The following is a 17,077-nucleotide window of genomic DNA, read 5'->3' as shown; positions in this document are numbered from 1 at the left end:
GAAACTAGTTTCAGATTGGAGAAGTGGTGTCTGAGAGTATTTTATTTTACATTTAATAATTCTAAAAATCCAGTAAGTCTTACTGTCTTTGTTGAATAAGATAGTTTCATTTTAATAATGGTCCCATTTAAGAAAAAATCAATCTGTAATCGATAAACTTCAGCTGTTAGACTTTTTTTCTGATCTTTGTGTATTGCTTTTGTGCACTAAAAGTAAAGCGTTAGTTGGAATATTCATTTGAGGAACTGAACATCTTCAAGGATTTAATCCTAAGGATGTTAGATTTTTTTTTTTACTTTTTTTAGATAACCTACCTAAATTGTATGTCAGACCTTTCCATTTTTGAAAAACACTTCATCAAAGCAACTGTAAATACAATAATGCTATATTTTTATGGTATAGAAATAAAATACAGAAAATTAAAATATAAATTAATGTTTCATGCAGCATGTTATATAAAATCATTACATTCTGACCTCATCACTTGGCTAGTTCCTTTCTCTTTTTATTGAATCATTTAAGAGTTTTATATTTTCAGGAAGCCTAGTATTGGGAATTTTTGCATAGTACTATATATAGGTAGGGAGATATTCAAGAGGTTTGAGTGAGGTTATGAACAGAAGTACAGAAATTAAATTAGATTGTGACCTCCTGAGGTGCCCAGATCTTAAGGAGTCACAGGACACATTGTCCTGACTCTGGTAAGCTCGACACTCCTATTATGTAGTGCTGCTACATGAAAGGTGGCAGAGGAGGGATAGTACTGTGTTAAGTAGCTGGATCCAGTCTCAATATATGTTAATTTTACATGTAATCTCCTGTTCTGTGGAAGAACTGGAATGACAGTCATAGCTCCATTTTTTTTTCTTTTATTTACAAGACTCTTGGGAAAAAAAATCTCGATATTTTTTCATCAAACAAGATTATTGTACAGCTCTTTCCCTCTCCTATCTGCTTTCTCCCACGTGAAGTTAAAAATAGGTAAATTTCTATTTCTTAGTATTTTGGGTTCTTTAGGCTAATGATTATGTTTCTTGTTTTACCTGATTTTTTAATATAAATTATTTTCTTTGAAAGCAGGAAAAGCAAAGTCCAAAGTGATTCCATGAAGCTTAAAAACACAAAGTATTTTGTCCAGTAGCATTGTCCTAATGCCTCACTTATAGATCACTGTCTACAGTACCCTGGTATGTTCCTTTGAACAGGGAACAAACTTGCAGCTCCCATCTCCAGAGATTGGAAGATAAGAGATGATGTATATAGGTAGAGAACTTAAGGGAATTCATAAAGAGCTCGTTGATACAGTAATGTCTGCTTGCTTGTGTTACCACAGTGGCACTTACTGAAACAGCAGTGGAAGAGGTATTTAAAAGAGGTATTTAAGGCCAGATGATGAAATGGCCTCCCGATTTTCTCTTCCATACGGTTAATGGACTAGAGAAGACCAGAACATGAATGTGTGGGGCAGTTGATTTTTAAGCTTTTCTTATGCTAAATAATTAAAAAAACTATCAATTGAAGAGACTTTTTTTGGCTATAGAATAACATTTATTTAAAAGGAGAAAATAGCAGGGATACCTTTTCAGTAGTGATATGATATGGATGTGGTGATGGGTTTTGTTTGTCCTTTTTTTGTCTTGGTTTGGGGGTTTGCTGTTTTCATTTGGTGGGTTTTTTTATAGAGAGAGTAGTCTTTGATTAAAAATCACTGTCACTGAGGATGACTAGTTCTATTGTTTCTATAGCAATACTATTTTACATACAGGATATTAATGTATAAGCAAGATATGGATTCAGTATGATAATGCCATAGTTGTGAATTTTATCTAAACTTATTTTTGTAGGAAATGGGCTATGGAAAACAGGTTTCTTTCACTTTAGGAAACTCAATATTTCTTTAGCGTTTTTTTTTTTTTTTTAGCTCTTCTGAACTTGAAGTTTTTGAACAGCATACTACCACTACTGCAGAATATTCTGTGCCTGACATTCTATCCCATTGGCAAAGATCCAGTAGAGTATAACCAAAAGCATACCAAGGAAACATGATGGTCATCACTATGTTAAGTTGTGTGTGCAAATGCGGTATTATTCCAACAGATTAAAGAAAGTCTGTAAGGCTTTACTCTTTAGTTGTCAGTTACTGCTGTATGAGCTTCCAGTGAGTGGTGGAATTCGGTAACTACGCACTTAATTTGAAGTTGCAGTACCTAGTTTAATAATACCTTTATAAGCAGGTGTTAAAGTGGAATGGTGGTGTAGCTGTAATCATAGCCTGGAAATGAAGAGTCTTGTAAAATTTAATAGTACTTATAAAAGAAATTATTGCAAGACATCTAGAAATGTTATTTCTATATCTGTTGACTCATATTTTAAGTTATTGAGTACAATTAATTATTAATATGATGAAGAGTTGTTTTAGGACTTGGTAGCCAGAAGAGTGATAATGAACACTAATATTATTCCACCAATGAGTTCGTAGATAAAAGGGCAGCTCATACATACAGATTTTAGGATGCATAAATGACTATTTTAAACTGAATATAAGGAAAGGAAAAACTTCCTTGCAGCTTTAGCACAGATAGCCTTTGTTGGCAGGTTGAAAACTACTGGGAAAGGGCAACTTGATTTCTAAAAGCTTATGATGAAAGGGAGTGGTTTTATGGAGATATATTGAAATGAGTCTCGATATTGAAAAAGAATCTAGGGATTGAACTTTATGGACTTGCTTAATGAAGAATGAAAGTGCTGCCGGAAGAAAGAATTGGGTTTTGTCTCTAATTGGTTTTCACTACTTATACAATTATGCTGATTTATGAGCCACCTTTACTGTGAAAGAAGTTCTAATTTTTTCTTGTGGAGCATACGTACCAGTATTGATTATATGTGCTCCAATGTGCAACCCCCTCCATTCCTGATCCCCTGCGTGTATCTGTCAGTAGGATGCTTTCTCGTGCTTTAACTGCTAACTGGAGGAATTTGTTTCTGCATTTCCTTCTCTTTGCTCTTTCTGTCAGCCATGCCACTCAACCCTCTATGAGGAGTGATTATGAAAGACTTGCTTACTGTGTCCATCCATACCTACATAAATTTTATACATATGCTTCTATCTAGAGTAAATAGCATATGCTGTGTTATACTATATACAATACAGAGCCTACAAAATACAATGAGCATATTCTATATTAATGTCACTTCTGAAAGAATGCATTTGTGTGCATACAAGAGAAGAGTGCACATGGTCATAATCAAGGCGCTTTGGAAACTCTGTACTCTGAATAGAATTTATGTAACAGAGTAGCACTGAACATGAGTAATAGAGTTTATATTCATACTCATCACAGCTAAAATATTGCTTAGTTAACGATACATCAGCTAGCTTCTTAATTGCTTAAAAGTATTTGACTAATGAGAGCTAACTCTACTTAAGGCTTATGTCAGTACACCTGTAAAGTAAACACACAAGTTTTACCTTAATTTCACAGGTGGGCAAAATGAGTGAGGGAGAATGTGCTCAGCATGACAGCCAAAAAATCTATATTTGCACAAGAACCTGTGGCTTTTCTATGTCTCATGGTACTTAATCCACACTCTCAGTTAAGAGAGGATGTGAAAGAATTAACTTTATGCAATTACTTGCTTAAAAAATAGAGGAGCAAAAAAGAGTAAAAAATTGCTCATTTATCAGAAAACAGGAGCATCTTCTCTCCTTTTAGTCTCTATCAAAAAGGTCTAATAAGCATTGTTCTTCATTTCTCGAGTCAAGCTTCCTGGAAATGTTTTCTGCTTATTTATTCTATTTTCTTACAACTTTCTGTAGTAATTTAGTTAATATCTGTAAGCTAATTTTAATAACTTTAAGTTAAATGTACCTACCTAAGTCAAAACTTATTTTCTGAAAAAAAATAAATTGCTTCTGACCTTCCAAATTTTTCACATCATCGTTTGTACTACAAACAGAATTGTTTCAGTTGGAGAAGACCCTTAAGATCAAGTCCAACTATAAACCAAACACTGCTAAGCCCACCACTAAACCCTAAGCACTACCGATACACATCTTTTGAATACCTCCAGGGATGATGACTGTACCCCTTCCCTGGACAGCCTGTTCTTATGATTAAGAATCGTTTTGATGAAGAATCTTTTCCTAACATCCAGTCTAAGCTTTCCCTGGGTCAACTTGAAGCCATTTCCTGTTGCTTTATCACTTATTACTTGGAGAGAAGAGACAGAGACCCAATTCGATGCAGCCTTCTTTCAAGGATGGTGCCTTATCTGCTTATATCAACTTGTATCAGAATGATAAACATCGTAACAAAAAGCTATGGAAGGAACTTTGGAAAGTTCAGTCTTAGTGGATGAAGTAGTCCTTAGTATGTAAATGCATTTTCTTTATTATATAAGGATGCTATAGTCTGAAGGTGCTGAACACATACAGATAATAAAAGGGAAAAAAAACTAAGATACCCCTTGCTGTTGGTCAACTGGATTTATTTATGAGTGTGGATATTGAAATGCTTAATGCGCAATTCCTATGTCATATGCTGAGGTTTTCCTTAGTTTTCCCCATTGATCCTTTCTTGGTTATAAGTCTTGGATGTCTGCCAAAGTGGCAAGGGAAACAATTTAGAAGATTTTTTTTATTAAAAATACCTTCCATTGAGACATCACCAAACTGAAGCAGTGAATTTTTTCTCATGTTCGAATCGAAGAATATTCTCCTCTCTTAGGAGGAAAGACTGCAAGGCCTGGGACTGTTTAGCCCAGAGAAGGCTGAGAGGTGGCTTTATCAATAATATAAATACTTAGAATGGTAGATGTTGAGAGAATGGGGGTCAATCTTTTTTTTCTGTAGTGCGCAGTGACAGGACAAGGGGTAACTGGCACAAGCAGGAACACAGATAGCTCCGTTTCAACTTGAGGAGAAACTTCTTTCCTGTGAGGGTGAAGGAGTCCTGGCACAGGCTACCTAGGGAGCACGTGGAGTCTCCTCTGGAGGTTTCCAAACCCATCTGGAAATGTTCCTATGTGAACCTCCTTCAGCAGGGGTTTGGACTGGATGATCTCTAGAGGTCCCTTCCATCTGTGACCGTTCTGTGTTTCTGTGAACAGGACTATGCCTTTAAACCACAGTGGACAATATTTTAAGTGACTGCATTGTTGAGGCGATGAAAGCTGCATGAAAAAGAGCTCATGCTGTGCATTGCAAGGGTTTCACTAGTCATGTTGGAGCTGATGATTGTTCAGTGGTATAACAGCAAGTGTCAAGATCATGGAAATTTAAATGAATGTACAATGGAGATAAGATGAGCAGGTACAGCCGTGGACTGGGGGGAAAACCATCCTTGTATTTTATGCTTGTGCTTTTGTAAAACATGGAGATGTATCATACTGCATCAGAACTCCTTAGCTAAAACATTGGGGATAGGGGACTTGTCAGCATATGGCTGCTCAAGCACAATTATGAAGAAAACCATTCATTGCTCCCAGTGTTCTTCCTTCCTCCTGTCTTCCCTCCAATCCTATGGAATTTTAAGTAGTCCTAAATCGCAGTTGTTATTTTTTGCAGCTGAAGTCTGGGCGACAACAGTTTTATTAATTCTCTTGATTATTTCTTGCCTTTTAATTACATCTGCTACTTAGTCAAAACTAAGTAGTAAAGCTGTCAGGGTGAAGTGAGCATCAGAAGGTGAGTGGCAAGTACAGATCTCTTGCTTATAGAAGTGACAGTTCACATTTAACTTGTGTAGATAGAAGCATCTCTTTGTCATCTCTAATTGCTTTTGCCCAGATGAGAAGTTCTCAGCTTCTAGGGGCAATATTTTGCAACAGAAGAGCCTTGGATGTGATTTAATTTGCAACACTCTGTGTCGGTAGAGCAAGCGGCCGAAAGAGAAAATTATGAGAAGCCAGCCTCTTCTCCCAGCTGAGTTAGTCATGATGTGCTGGGATTAGGGGGAGTCTTGATTGAGTTCAATAATTAGGGTAACTTCACTTCCCTGAGTGTCATTCTAGAGCAACTGCTACATCTTGTCTTTTGAGAAAGCTTTCAAAAGAAATTTGCTTTGCTTGTGCTGATGAGCCTGAAAAGTAGAGTTAAAAATAGCAGCGATTTACTTCAAGAACATGTACTTTTTTAAGTGCTTTTTCTCAGAACTAGACCTGTTTAACCTTCTGAAATACTTGTATACCACTAGTTGTAGTAATACAGTTTCATAAACTAGTGCCCTTTTCAAATGACTAACGGCAGCGACTGTGTAAAATCACTTAATAATAGAGGAGGAACATGAGCAAGAAGCTTGCATTGAAAAAAATACACTTAATTTTTGCTACTCTTTCCCTCTAAATTGCAATGAGTAGCATGAGGTTATTTTTCCTGTATGTGTTTTATTGCCTTTTCATAGAGTGCATTGATACAAAATTTGACCACAAGATTGAACCAGCTGGTGTCAGTAGATATCTTACTTTATCTTATGTTCACACTAAATTGGAAAAAGCTTGAAAAAAATAGATGATTGGTAAAGGGTGACAGGTAGAAATGTTATTTTTATTGATTATAACTGGTTTTGAAAAGGTGATGAGTTGTCTGATATGATTTGAATCTGCGAATGCTGATGCATTAAAATCAAAGGCCAGGAGATTTTTCTACAAGATTCTTCATGAAACTTCAGTCAGAAGAGACCAATAGTATTTGAAACATTACTTCTGACTCATAACTGAGGGAAGAGGCATTGTCCAGAAGGTCTGGTGACCAAGATGCATGTATAATGTGAAAAAATAATTTCAGTTTGACTTGTTCAGTTTATGAGGATAGAGGTTTTTATACCTATGTCACAGAATCACAGAATCTTAAGGGTTGGAAGGGACCTCGAGAGATTATCTAGTCCAACCCCTCTGCCAGAGCAGGAACATCTAAAGTAGGTCACACAAGAACTCATCCAGGTGGGTTTTGAAACTCCACAACCCATCTGGACAGCCTGTTCCAGTGCTCCGTCACCCTCACAGTGAAGAAATTCTTCCTTGTATTTCTTTGGAACCTCTTATGTTGCAGCTTCTCCCCATTGCCCCTTGTCCTATCATTGGACATCACTGAGAAGAGTCTGAATCCATCCTCTTGACACCCACTCTTTACATATTTGTAAATGTTAGTGAGGTCACACCTCAGTCTCCTCCAAGCTGAAGAGCCCCAGCTGCCTCAGCCTTTCATCATAAAGGAGATGCTCCACTCCTTCACCTTTGTGGCCCTGTGCTGAACTCTCTCCAGTGACTCCCTGTCCTTTTTGAACTGAGGGGCCCAGAACTGGACACAATATTCCAGATGTGATCTCACAAGGGCAGAGTAGAGGGAGAGGAAAACCTCTCTTGACCTACGAACCACAGCCCTTCTAATACACCCTAGGATGCCATTGGCATTCTCGGCCATGAGGGCACATTGCTGGCTCATGTCATCCTGCCTCCATGTCCCTTTCCCCTACCCTACTTTATAACAGTTCATTCCCCAACCTGTACTGGTACATGGCGTTATTCTTTCCCAGATGTAAGACTCTACACTTGCCCTTGTTGAATTTCATTACATTTCTCCAGCCCAATCCTCCAGCCTGTCCAGGTCTTCCATATCCCATGAATTACTTGACTCTGAAGTGGGAGTTTAAACTGGGGCTCTGTATACTGTAAGAAAACAAAACTTTAGACATTATTCTTCTATTGCAGATAACAGAAGTTGTGAGTTTTGTTTTGTTTTTTTACCAGTGGCCAGATTTGTATTTTTTTATCCCATGTCTTACATATTAGTTTTGATCTGCATGACATGAATGCAGTTTAATTTTTTTTTTACACTTAGACCTAATATGCTCTGTGTATTTGTTTGTTTGATTTTTAGTCAGCTGTGATGCCCATATGTTTTAAAATAAATTACTGGTTTTGTTTCCTTCAGGAAAAAGTGGATAATTTTGTTTCTGCTTCAATTTCAAGAGGAGCTTTTCATGTTCATATAGTTTTCTTAAGAAATGAAGCACCAAGCTTAAGTTGACCATTATTTTGAATTAACTAACAAGTGTTGTATTTTTCTTACAGGAGATGATCAAATGGAGAGAAAAGGTCAAGTTTTAATCCTTTTAGTGGAACAAGCTCTGAGTTTCCAGGACTACAAAGCAGCCAGTATGCATTGCCAGGAGCTCATGGCCACAGGTGAAGTGAATAAATGGGGGTTGTGTGATGGTGGCAGAAATCTGATTTATATCTGTAGGCTTAGTGTGCAGATCCATTTCATTCAAACAATGCTACATTTTTTTTTATGGAAGTCGACTGGTATAGCTGTGGAGTAGATGTGTATACAGCTAATACTGTATGTAATAGGACAGTTGTCAAACTATTAGGCTTGTAACCTTGGGTAGCTTTTCTGTATGCCTCTGGGAATCACATTTTCTCATTCTTTCTACACTGTACCCCTCTCAAACAAGTACAAATATGAGACTGCAGCTAATAGGAATGTATAGAGACTTTCAGAGGTTTACCTTTCTGTCAACATAGTTGTGCTATTTATGTAATATGTATATGTGAGGGTATGAGTTGGAGGTAAGTGATGTAGAATCATAGAATCATTATGGTTGGAAAACACCTTTAAGATCATCAAGTCCAATCACTAACCTCACATGCCAAGCCCACCACTAAACCATGTCCTTCAGCACCTCATGTATGATTCTTGTAAATATCTCCAGGGACAGTGACTCCACCACCTCCCTGGGCAGCCTGTTCCAATGCTTAACAATGCTTTCAGTGAAGAAATTCTTCCTACTCTCCAATCTAAACCTCGTATGGCACAACTGGAGCCCATTTCCTCTTGTTCTGTCATTTGTTACTGGAGAAAAGAGGTTGACTGCTACCTCACTACAACTCCTTTCAGGGAGTTGTAGAGAGTAATGTCATGTCTCATGACTAAATAACCCCAGCTTTCTCATCATACTGGTGTTCCAGACTCTTTACCAGCTTTATTGTCTGTCTCTGGACATGCACCTCAATGTCCAGTGTAATGAGGGGCCCAAAACTGAACACAATAGTAAAAGTGTGGCCTCGGTAGCACCAATTACAGAGGGACAATCACTTCCCTGATGCTGCTGGACATACTACTTCTGATACAAGCCAGGATGCCATTGGCCTTTTTGACCACCTGGCACACTGCTGGCTCGTGTTCAGCCAGCTGTCAACACCCCCAGATCCTTTTCCTCCAGGCAGCTTTCCAGCTACTCTGCCCCAAGCCTTACCTGGGGTTGTTGTACAAGACCCAGCATTTGGCCTTGTTTTGTCAAGATCCAAATGACAACAGAATTTTTTTCTTTTGCACTTTCTTCTGCCTTGAGATCGAGAGGAGGAAATCTGAGATGAATTGAGATTCTTTTAATACATCAAGTGATATATTCAACTGGTTTTTTACAGCCACTACACTAAGGTGTTCAGCTCTGAAATAAATTGTATTTTTAAATATTGCAATAACAAAATGATAGTGTGTAAACTTACAGATGCCTATTGTACCAATATCTTCAATATGATGAATCTTTTATGCATTGAGTCAGTCTAAAGCTCAGTTACATCTATTTTATGGAACCTATGTGGCTCTTTTCACAAGGGATATTAAGTGTTGACATCAATGTCACATGCTGTCTTGTATTTTATGCAGAGTTATGCAGCATCCTTCTATCACCTGTGAAGCTTATAAACCTCAGAAATAACATTTTATGTTCCTTTGTAGGTTATTCTAAAAGCTGGGAAGTATGCAGTCAGCTTGGGCAATCAGAAGACTATCATGACTTGGGTATGCGTCAGGAACTCATGGCTTTTGCTCTAACACACTGTCCCCCAAGTGCCATAGAAGCATTGTTGGGAGTGAGCAGTTCCTTGCAAACCCAGGTAGGTCTTTCTGAACTTGTTACATGCAAGCTAAGTGCTTCCCAAGTGCTTCATTTTTAACGTTGTTCCTGTCAATTCCTCTCCATTTTATCTTGGTGGTTTTTTTTTTTTTTCACTATTATATTTCAACAAACAAGGTTTCTTCATAAGCATTTGTAGGTGATGAACAGTTCTGTTTTCCATCTTAAGTACCTTAATTTCTTAATTTATGTCTGATTTAAACATTTTCTTATAAATGTAGATAAATATTTTTTTCAGTCTTTCCCTTGTGTTTACACCTTGCATTACAACTTAAACACCCACATAAATGTCTATTAAATGGTTATTCTTATTTATATTTTCTACTCAGTATACAATGAAATTTGTTTTCTCATTTGTTTCAACCATGTACTGGTTTTAACAACTACAAAAGGCTTCATGTCTGAGCCATCTTTGTTAACTCTGCAGTGTCTGACTTTGTACAATCATGTCTTAGGTGTTCAGCTGACCATATTATATATGTGAGAATACATAGTTGAGGCATTTAAATAAAAGTTATGGCAAGATGAAGTAGAAAACCTTCTGCTGCGACTTGGCCTACATGCTATTACTTGTTTAAGAGTTCATAAGTTCACAACGTTCATAGATTTATCTTTCTGTAATAAAAACATCTTAGAGGGCTTATGCTCTTTGTCTGAAGAATGGAGGAGAAGGAAGCAATAACTACAATACATAAGCTGTATAATTAAGACAGTTGCAAGTGCCTAGCCTTTTTTCTTTGCAAAATTATATAGCAATGTGTATGAGAAATATAGGCAACCTATGAAGGTCATCTGTAGCAGAATAACATCAGAATACTGCTACGAAAAATTGAAATAAACTCTAGCCACTGCTTTTAAAATTTTTTATAAGGGAAGCACTGAAATTTGAGAGAGACAGGTACAATTATGAGCTTATACTCAAGTGGAGTCTGCAGAATTAATACCTGTGCAATACAAGTACCTGTTCCTAGATTTGGAATTTGAAGTCAGACAAACTTTTGACATCATATAAACCAAAATTTCTTGGACTTTCTGGCAATTCACTGCTTCTGTATTGCTGTCTCATTCTTGATAAAAGCTTCACATTCCGTTAGTTGTTGTGCAGTACAGCTGCCCAGCCACTGGTTATTACCCTCTTGTGTCCCCCTTCTCCAAGGGAAAAGATTTTCTGTCTTAATCCCTTCATGAAACTTGAGACTTACTTTGTTGCTCAGGTTTCTTTGTTAGTGCAATATCATTTATAGCAGAAGAGTAGCAATGATTAAATTTGGTATTTGCCCCAGAAAGCCAAACTGAAGTCACTATTTCTCTCAAAGCATGTTCAATCAGTTTCTTCTGCAATTAGTTTCTGCATAAATTAAGCATAAACTTTTTTAGCTCTGTCCATTAATGGTCCTGCATGCTCTGTACAAAGATAGCCAGATGCATGCAAAAAAGTCTTTTATGAGAGAGTCACATTGTCCAGATGGTACTAAATGGCTATAAGTGTCTTTTGACCTTCATTGGTTCTATGGCCTACGGAAATTCTCCTCACAAGACTACTGTCTTGAGTAACACTTGCTTCTTTGGAGTTGCCTAACACCTCAGAGGCACAATTCATATAGTGTACGTTTTTCATGGAAGTTCTTTAGCCTACATAGTACAGCAAAGTGTATCTAATTAAAAAGTCGAACTAGACAACATTATGTGAGAAATAGTGGAAAAAAAATCCCTGTGAAGGGAAGGTCATATTTGTCCAGGGACTATCAGAGAGAGAAGATGTCAAAAAATGTCTATGTGGTGTTCTCCCTATCTTCTCCTGCACTCTTATTTTTCTGTCATGGAAGCTTTTACTCAGAGTTTCTTGGGTTTCTTGTGACATGAGTCATAATTCAATCAGTTATAATCAATATTTGATTATTTGTCTAGTAAGAGATTATTTTGTGTCTGTAGATTCTCTATCAGGCAGTGAATTACCAGTTTCTTCCATCAGAGGGAAGTGAAAATGTGAATTTCTCCGGACCTTCTTCATTGATCAGTAAGGATATAGAGGTAAGATTTAAAGTGAGTTTTAAAGTAATAATAAATTTTTAAAAAATTCATCATGCACCTCCTTTTATATGCTGTTGTACTATTGACGGTATGTTGTGATGAACAATTTTACATGCATATAAGTGATTCAGAAACTCATTCACGGACTTACCAGAGTTGAATAAACTCACTAATGAAGTTCATGATCAATTCAGTTCAGATGTCTGAAGTAATTTTCACTGTGCTGGGGAATTCATATTGAGAAATGTATCTAATATATCTTTCATTTTTTTCCCCTTAGTTGCAATTGGTTGTTGTTTAAAATTGGAAGTAGACATACATTTGACCTGGCAAATTTGTATCTTGCTGCATTAAGTTTTTTCCTTTCTATTTTAATACAGCTTCTTGACGTGTCACGTTTCAGACAGTTACACTAGGAAATGAATTCTATATATTCGCAAATTCTGTCTTCTTTTGTTCTAAGTTTACTTGAAGGAATTTATAGTTTCTTTCATTTCGTGCAATGACACAAGAGGAAACACAAGCAAGAATGCAACCCTTCCTTTGTTACAGATGTCTAAAATGTTAGGAAAGCAATATATTCAGTAACTCAGTTTCTCTGACTTAAAACTGAGTCCCATAACTACAGTCCTTATAGTTCCACTTCAGCTAATTCCTCATGCTTCACCTTCATTGTCTTGCATAAAATTAAAGTATCTTGGCTAAGCTTCTCCTAGTATATATGTGTTTGCACATCCCTTTCTCTGTTGTACTAAAAATACCTATCTGTAAGTATATAATTTTTTTGTATGTTTTAGTGAACTTATTCTACCTCTTCTTACCTTCATCTAGTATTGCATCATTAGTTGCTACTACTACTTTTTTTCATTGTAGCAACCTACATCAGCTGCTGGACGTAATGTTCAATCATTCTTCCCTTGACAAACTCCTTTCTAGAAATATTTAAATTCATTTCATTTTTATTGTTGCAGAGGAAAAACTAAATCTTTTTTCCCATGAAACTTGTAGAAATCTTGATAGCAGCTGGCTACTTATCTCCACAGATTGCATAGAAATGTGTCATTTAACACTGGTATCTTATTGACTTCAGTGTAGCTTTTCTCCAAGTTTTTGGCAAAGGAACTTCCTGATATGATAATGATACACATAATCATTCTGTAGGAGCTAATGTATTTGCACAAGGATGTATGTCATTACCTTAGTGCCAGCTTGTCAGTGTTGGTTGAACTCATGGACTACATTGGAGACTTTACTCTTTGGAAGCTACAATAATTCCAACATAAAACATTATTTTAAAGCAAAATGTTATGTTTCCCCAGTCTTCACCCTTTTTTCTCTTCATTGTATGTTATAAATGCCTCAACAACTAATACAGTGCTTCTCAAACAAATACTTCAATCAGAAAATTAAAGTCTTGATTCATGAAAGGCATTTCAGAATATTATTGCTAACATAATTAAATTAAAACATAATGCTTAGTCATGAGATGCAGTGGAAAAAATAACTATCAATTGCTTTGTGAATGAGCTCTGATTTTGTTAAATCTGCATAATACTCAAAGCAGGCGTTTTGTCTGTTATAAATAAAATCATTATCTTTTACGTATCTGAATGTGAAAACCTAATTACTGTAAATTGACATATCTACACAAGAGAAAGTTACAGTTTCAAATCTCCTTTAAAACAAACTCTTTGATAGTAGAACTGTTATAATTTCCAGAACAGAATATGTTCAAATTACAGAAATGATAAGAATGATTTTCTTAAACACTGCTTAAAAAAAAGAAAATTTTCAATTAACAGAGCATTAGCATCTTCTTTACTTTTGCAGTTTTCTCAAGCAGTACATCTGGGAAAAGATGGAATCATTTTAAAAAGTTGTGTACATTAAATTCGTATGGTATGCATTTTTATCTCTGCTGGTTAGAATGTTGTAATGATGTGACATGCACCAGGAGCTCTTCTACCTGAAGTCTTTGGAACCTCAGGACACAATTAATGCTCCAGCTGCTGTTCCAAATAGTTGTGATATATTTTTTATTTGGTTGTTCTTTTTTATTTTTATTTTGAGATGATCTCTAGCTGGGTTTTGTGGTTTAGTAAATGTACTTGTTTCAATTGTGTAATAACTAAATTGGACGACTTCTCATAAGAAGAGGTAGCTGTAATTTGTGTAGGAATCATGTTCATTTAAAGTGTTACTGATCTCTTGTGCAGAGATGAAGAAAAATCTCAATGTGAAACTCTGTATGATCACTATTTCAGCTCCTGTTGCAGTCGATGTAGATCCAGTCAATGATGCATAGAGAATAATCTTGTTAAATATCCATTAGGTACTTGATTCAGTTACTTAATCAGAGCTGGGGAGAGTTTCGAGCAACTTCTTAAAGGAGCCATCTTTACAGCCCCTTCCCTCTTACCAGAAGCAGCTATCATGTCAAACCATGACAAATGGTTTACATGAGAAAGAGCTGGTGCAGAAAACTCCATTTCTGGAACAGGTCTTCTACTTTTAAGAAATGGATTATATGTGAGCTTACCAGGGGGAAGATGTTTTGCAGGATAACGTGTAGATGTAGATGTGCATGTATTGCATAAGCAATTTATGATTCAGGATAGACAGGAGTCTCAATTTGTTTTTACAGGCTTTTAGCTTGGCTGTATTTGGTACTTTGTAAGTGCCAACTGGAGAGTTTCAGATATTGATGATACTTTTTCACTTGTTCTAGAGATGAATGTTTACATCTCTTCACCATTGTCCCTACTGAGTATCTAACTTAATTAATGCTAGTTCTGTACAGATATAATATGATCTCTACTGTCAGCTTCCTTGAATTATTGAAGGTGACTTTTAGCATGCTCAATTTTCTCATCTGTAGAGATATCATTATTTTAACAGAAACATTAAACAATTGTGTAAAACACTGCCATCATAAACTTCGTAATTAAAGGCAGGTGGTGTCTGTGGCAACATGATATTGTAACTGAATAAGGGGCAAAATGTTCTGCTGATCACACTACTCTTTTCAGATTGAAAGTCCTAAATCACTTTTAGCTTGTCTTTTGTTTGTTTATATGGCAGCTGCTGCTTAAATTAATGATCATGAAAATATTTTATTAATATAATATGCTTGAACTCTAATTTGTTTGGCTTTAGGTCATTAGTCTAATTAAAGCATGAGTCTAATATTTGCCATTGTGTGTTGGATATGCTCACAGGATGAAACCAGCGTCACTTCTAGCCAGTCTGCTGATTTGTTGTACTGGACGACATCAAAAACCATGAAGGTGTTGTCTAACACAACTATGACTACAAAAGCCATACTGCATGCTGTCAGTGATGGACAGTGGTGGAAAAGATCATTAACTTATCTTCGACCATTACATGTAAGGGATTGATGATGTGTCTCCAAATGTTTACACGTTCACTTATACATTGGTATAAAAGGAAGGATCCTTTGTAGGTATCTGATAATTGAAGACCTCAGATCAATAAATGAACTAGAGACACTAGAATATTTTTTTCAAGCAAATCCCCATGAGAGAAGGGATCTACAGCTCTTCGCTTATTTCTAATCTGTTTTCTTTTGCTTTCTTAGCACAGTGTGAGAAGGCGTAATTGAAATTTGGCAGAACTTCAGAACTTTGGGGAAGAAAGTACAGTGAAGCACATATTCAAAGCTCTTCCTTTTCAGTTTCTCTCTTTTGCCTTCTTTATGTCAGTGGATTTTCTGTAATGTTTATGATACTAAATTTTTTATGCTACTTTTGAGCATGATTCTTTTCCTTTTTTAAGAATTCTGGATCTCATTCATCACTGGTGTTTGTAAGATAACTCCTATCTTGCTCTTCAATGAATTTCACAATATTTTCATTTACAGTTGTTTCCCTTCTGAACAAAAATTACAGATCTTTTAATCATCTTTTTTAAAAATAGGCTCAACCATACTTATTTTTTCCAGGGACAAGAATTTGGAGATGCTCTAAGAAAAGGGCCTGCAGAAAATGCTACTGTGGAAAAACAAGGCTGTTATCCATTTTACGAGTCTCTAATTGCTGATCCATATGTTGCAGACGTAAGTTTCTGTTACAGAATTCTCAGGTTTTTTTGTTGCAAATTTGAGGTCTTATACTCAAGTAAAAATATGGATTTTGGATTACTTGTCTGACTTGAAATTTTGTGCAATAGTAGGGAAAAATCCAGAATTAAACAGCAAGGAAAGCAAATGTGGTAGATAATTGCATCTGATGCAAGTGAGCTAAATATAACTGCAGAGTGTAGTGCACATGTGTCAATTATCTTACTTTACTTCTAGTCTGAAATCAGCTATGGCACATACCAGAACAATTCTTTGGAAAGCTTAGCAGAAGTATTGCTGAGAACAGAGAAACTGGCAGAAACAAAGAGCAAAGGAAAAGACCTACTTCCAACTACAGAAGGTATGAGCATATGTCTGTTCACTCCTGTATTTACTATATATAGCAAATATGGGAGAATCTATGTATGGATTTAAATATGGAGAATTTCACACCATGATTTGAAGTACTGAGTATTTTGTATGAATTTTGATGAGGTTCAACGTCCTAGGCTGATAAGTAGTCTTGATAGAAGTTTTCAAGACAAGTAGTATGTTTAAAAGAAGTTACTCAGTAAAGACTAGAAATATGAAAATCGAAAGTTGGTTTTAAACAAGCAGAAACTGTTATTTGTGGTCTGACAAAAATATTAACATATGGAGGTAAAAATTGTTGAATATTTCCTGCATATTACCATGTATAGATACTTAAATGGAATGTTGTTATGTATGCCTGTGTATTCACTTGTTCAGATGCTGTGCTGTGATATATACAGCTTTCAGTATTGCAGGGACATGACAGTATCTTATTTGCTAATTAATACTTAACTGCAGCTTCTGAAATCATTAGTACTTTTTGTCTTCTTCTGAATTTTCTAAATTTTATACATGATACTTAATCTGTTAATTGAAAGTTTCACTTTTTGAAAAAATAACAAACCGCATAACACCATGTATGGTTGTTTGTCTTTCCATTTGGCTGTCTCCTGCTGGTTTAAGAAATGAACTGTTTAAATATTTACATGCTGTTAGTGTCTTTTGAAGGGAGATA

At 36.1% G+C, this 17,077-nt stretch overlaps 1 protein-coding gene across 3 annotated transcripts in view; it reads left to right on the top strand.

Annotated features, from left to right (window-relative positions):
- The window catches only part of NBAS (NBAS subunit of NRZ tethering complex), a 163,294-nt gene that overhangs the window by 66,084 nt on the left and 80,133 nt on the right, over positions 1-17,077 (top strand). For 2 of the 3 annotated variants that reach the window (XM_061989926.1, XM_061989925.1), the window contains 6 exons: positions 8,071-8,184; positions 9,743-9,900; positions 11,853-11,951; positions 15,170-15,337; positions 15,913-16,026; positions 16,267-16,390. In XM_061989926.1, the coding sequence (XP_061845910.1) occupies positions 8,071-8,184; positions 9,743-9,900; positions 11,853-11,951; positions 15,170-15,337; positions 15,913-16,026; positions 16,267-16,390 (777 nt within the window). The remainder of the gene's footprint in view (positions 1-8,070; positions 8,185-9,742; positions 9,901-11,852; positions 11,952-15,169; positions 15,338-15,912; positions 16,027-16,266; positions 16,391-17,077) is intronic. The other variant, XM_061989927.1, reaches the window with a different exon arrangement.

The sequence above is a fragment of the Colius striatus genome, chromosome 2, assembly GCF_028858725.1.
Source record: "Colius striatus isolate bColStr4 chromosome 2, bColStr4.1.hap1, whole genome shotgun sequence".
NCBI classification, from domain to species: domain Eukaryota; kingdom Metazoa; phylum Chordata; class Aves; order Coliiformes; family Coliidae; genus Colius; species Colius striatus.
This window is presented reverse-complemented; position numbering and strand designations above follow the sequence as displayed.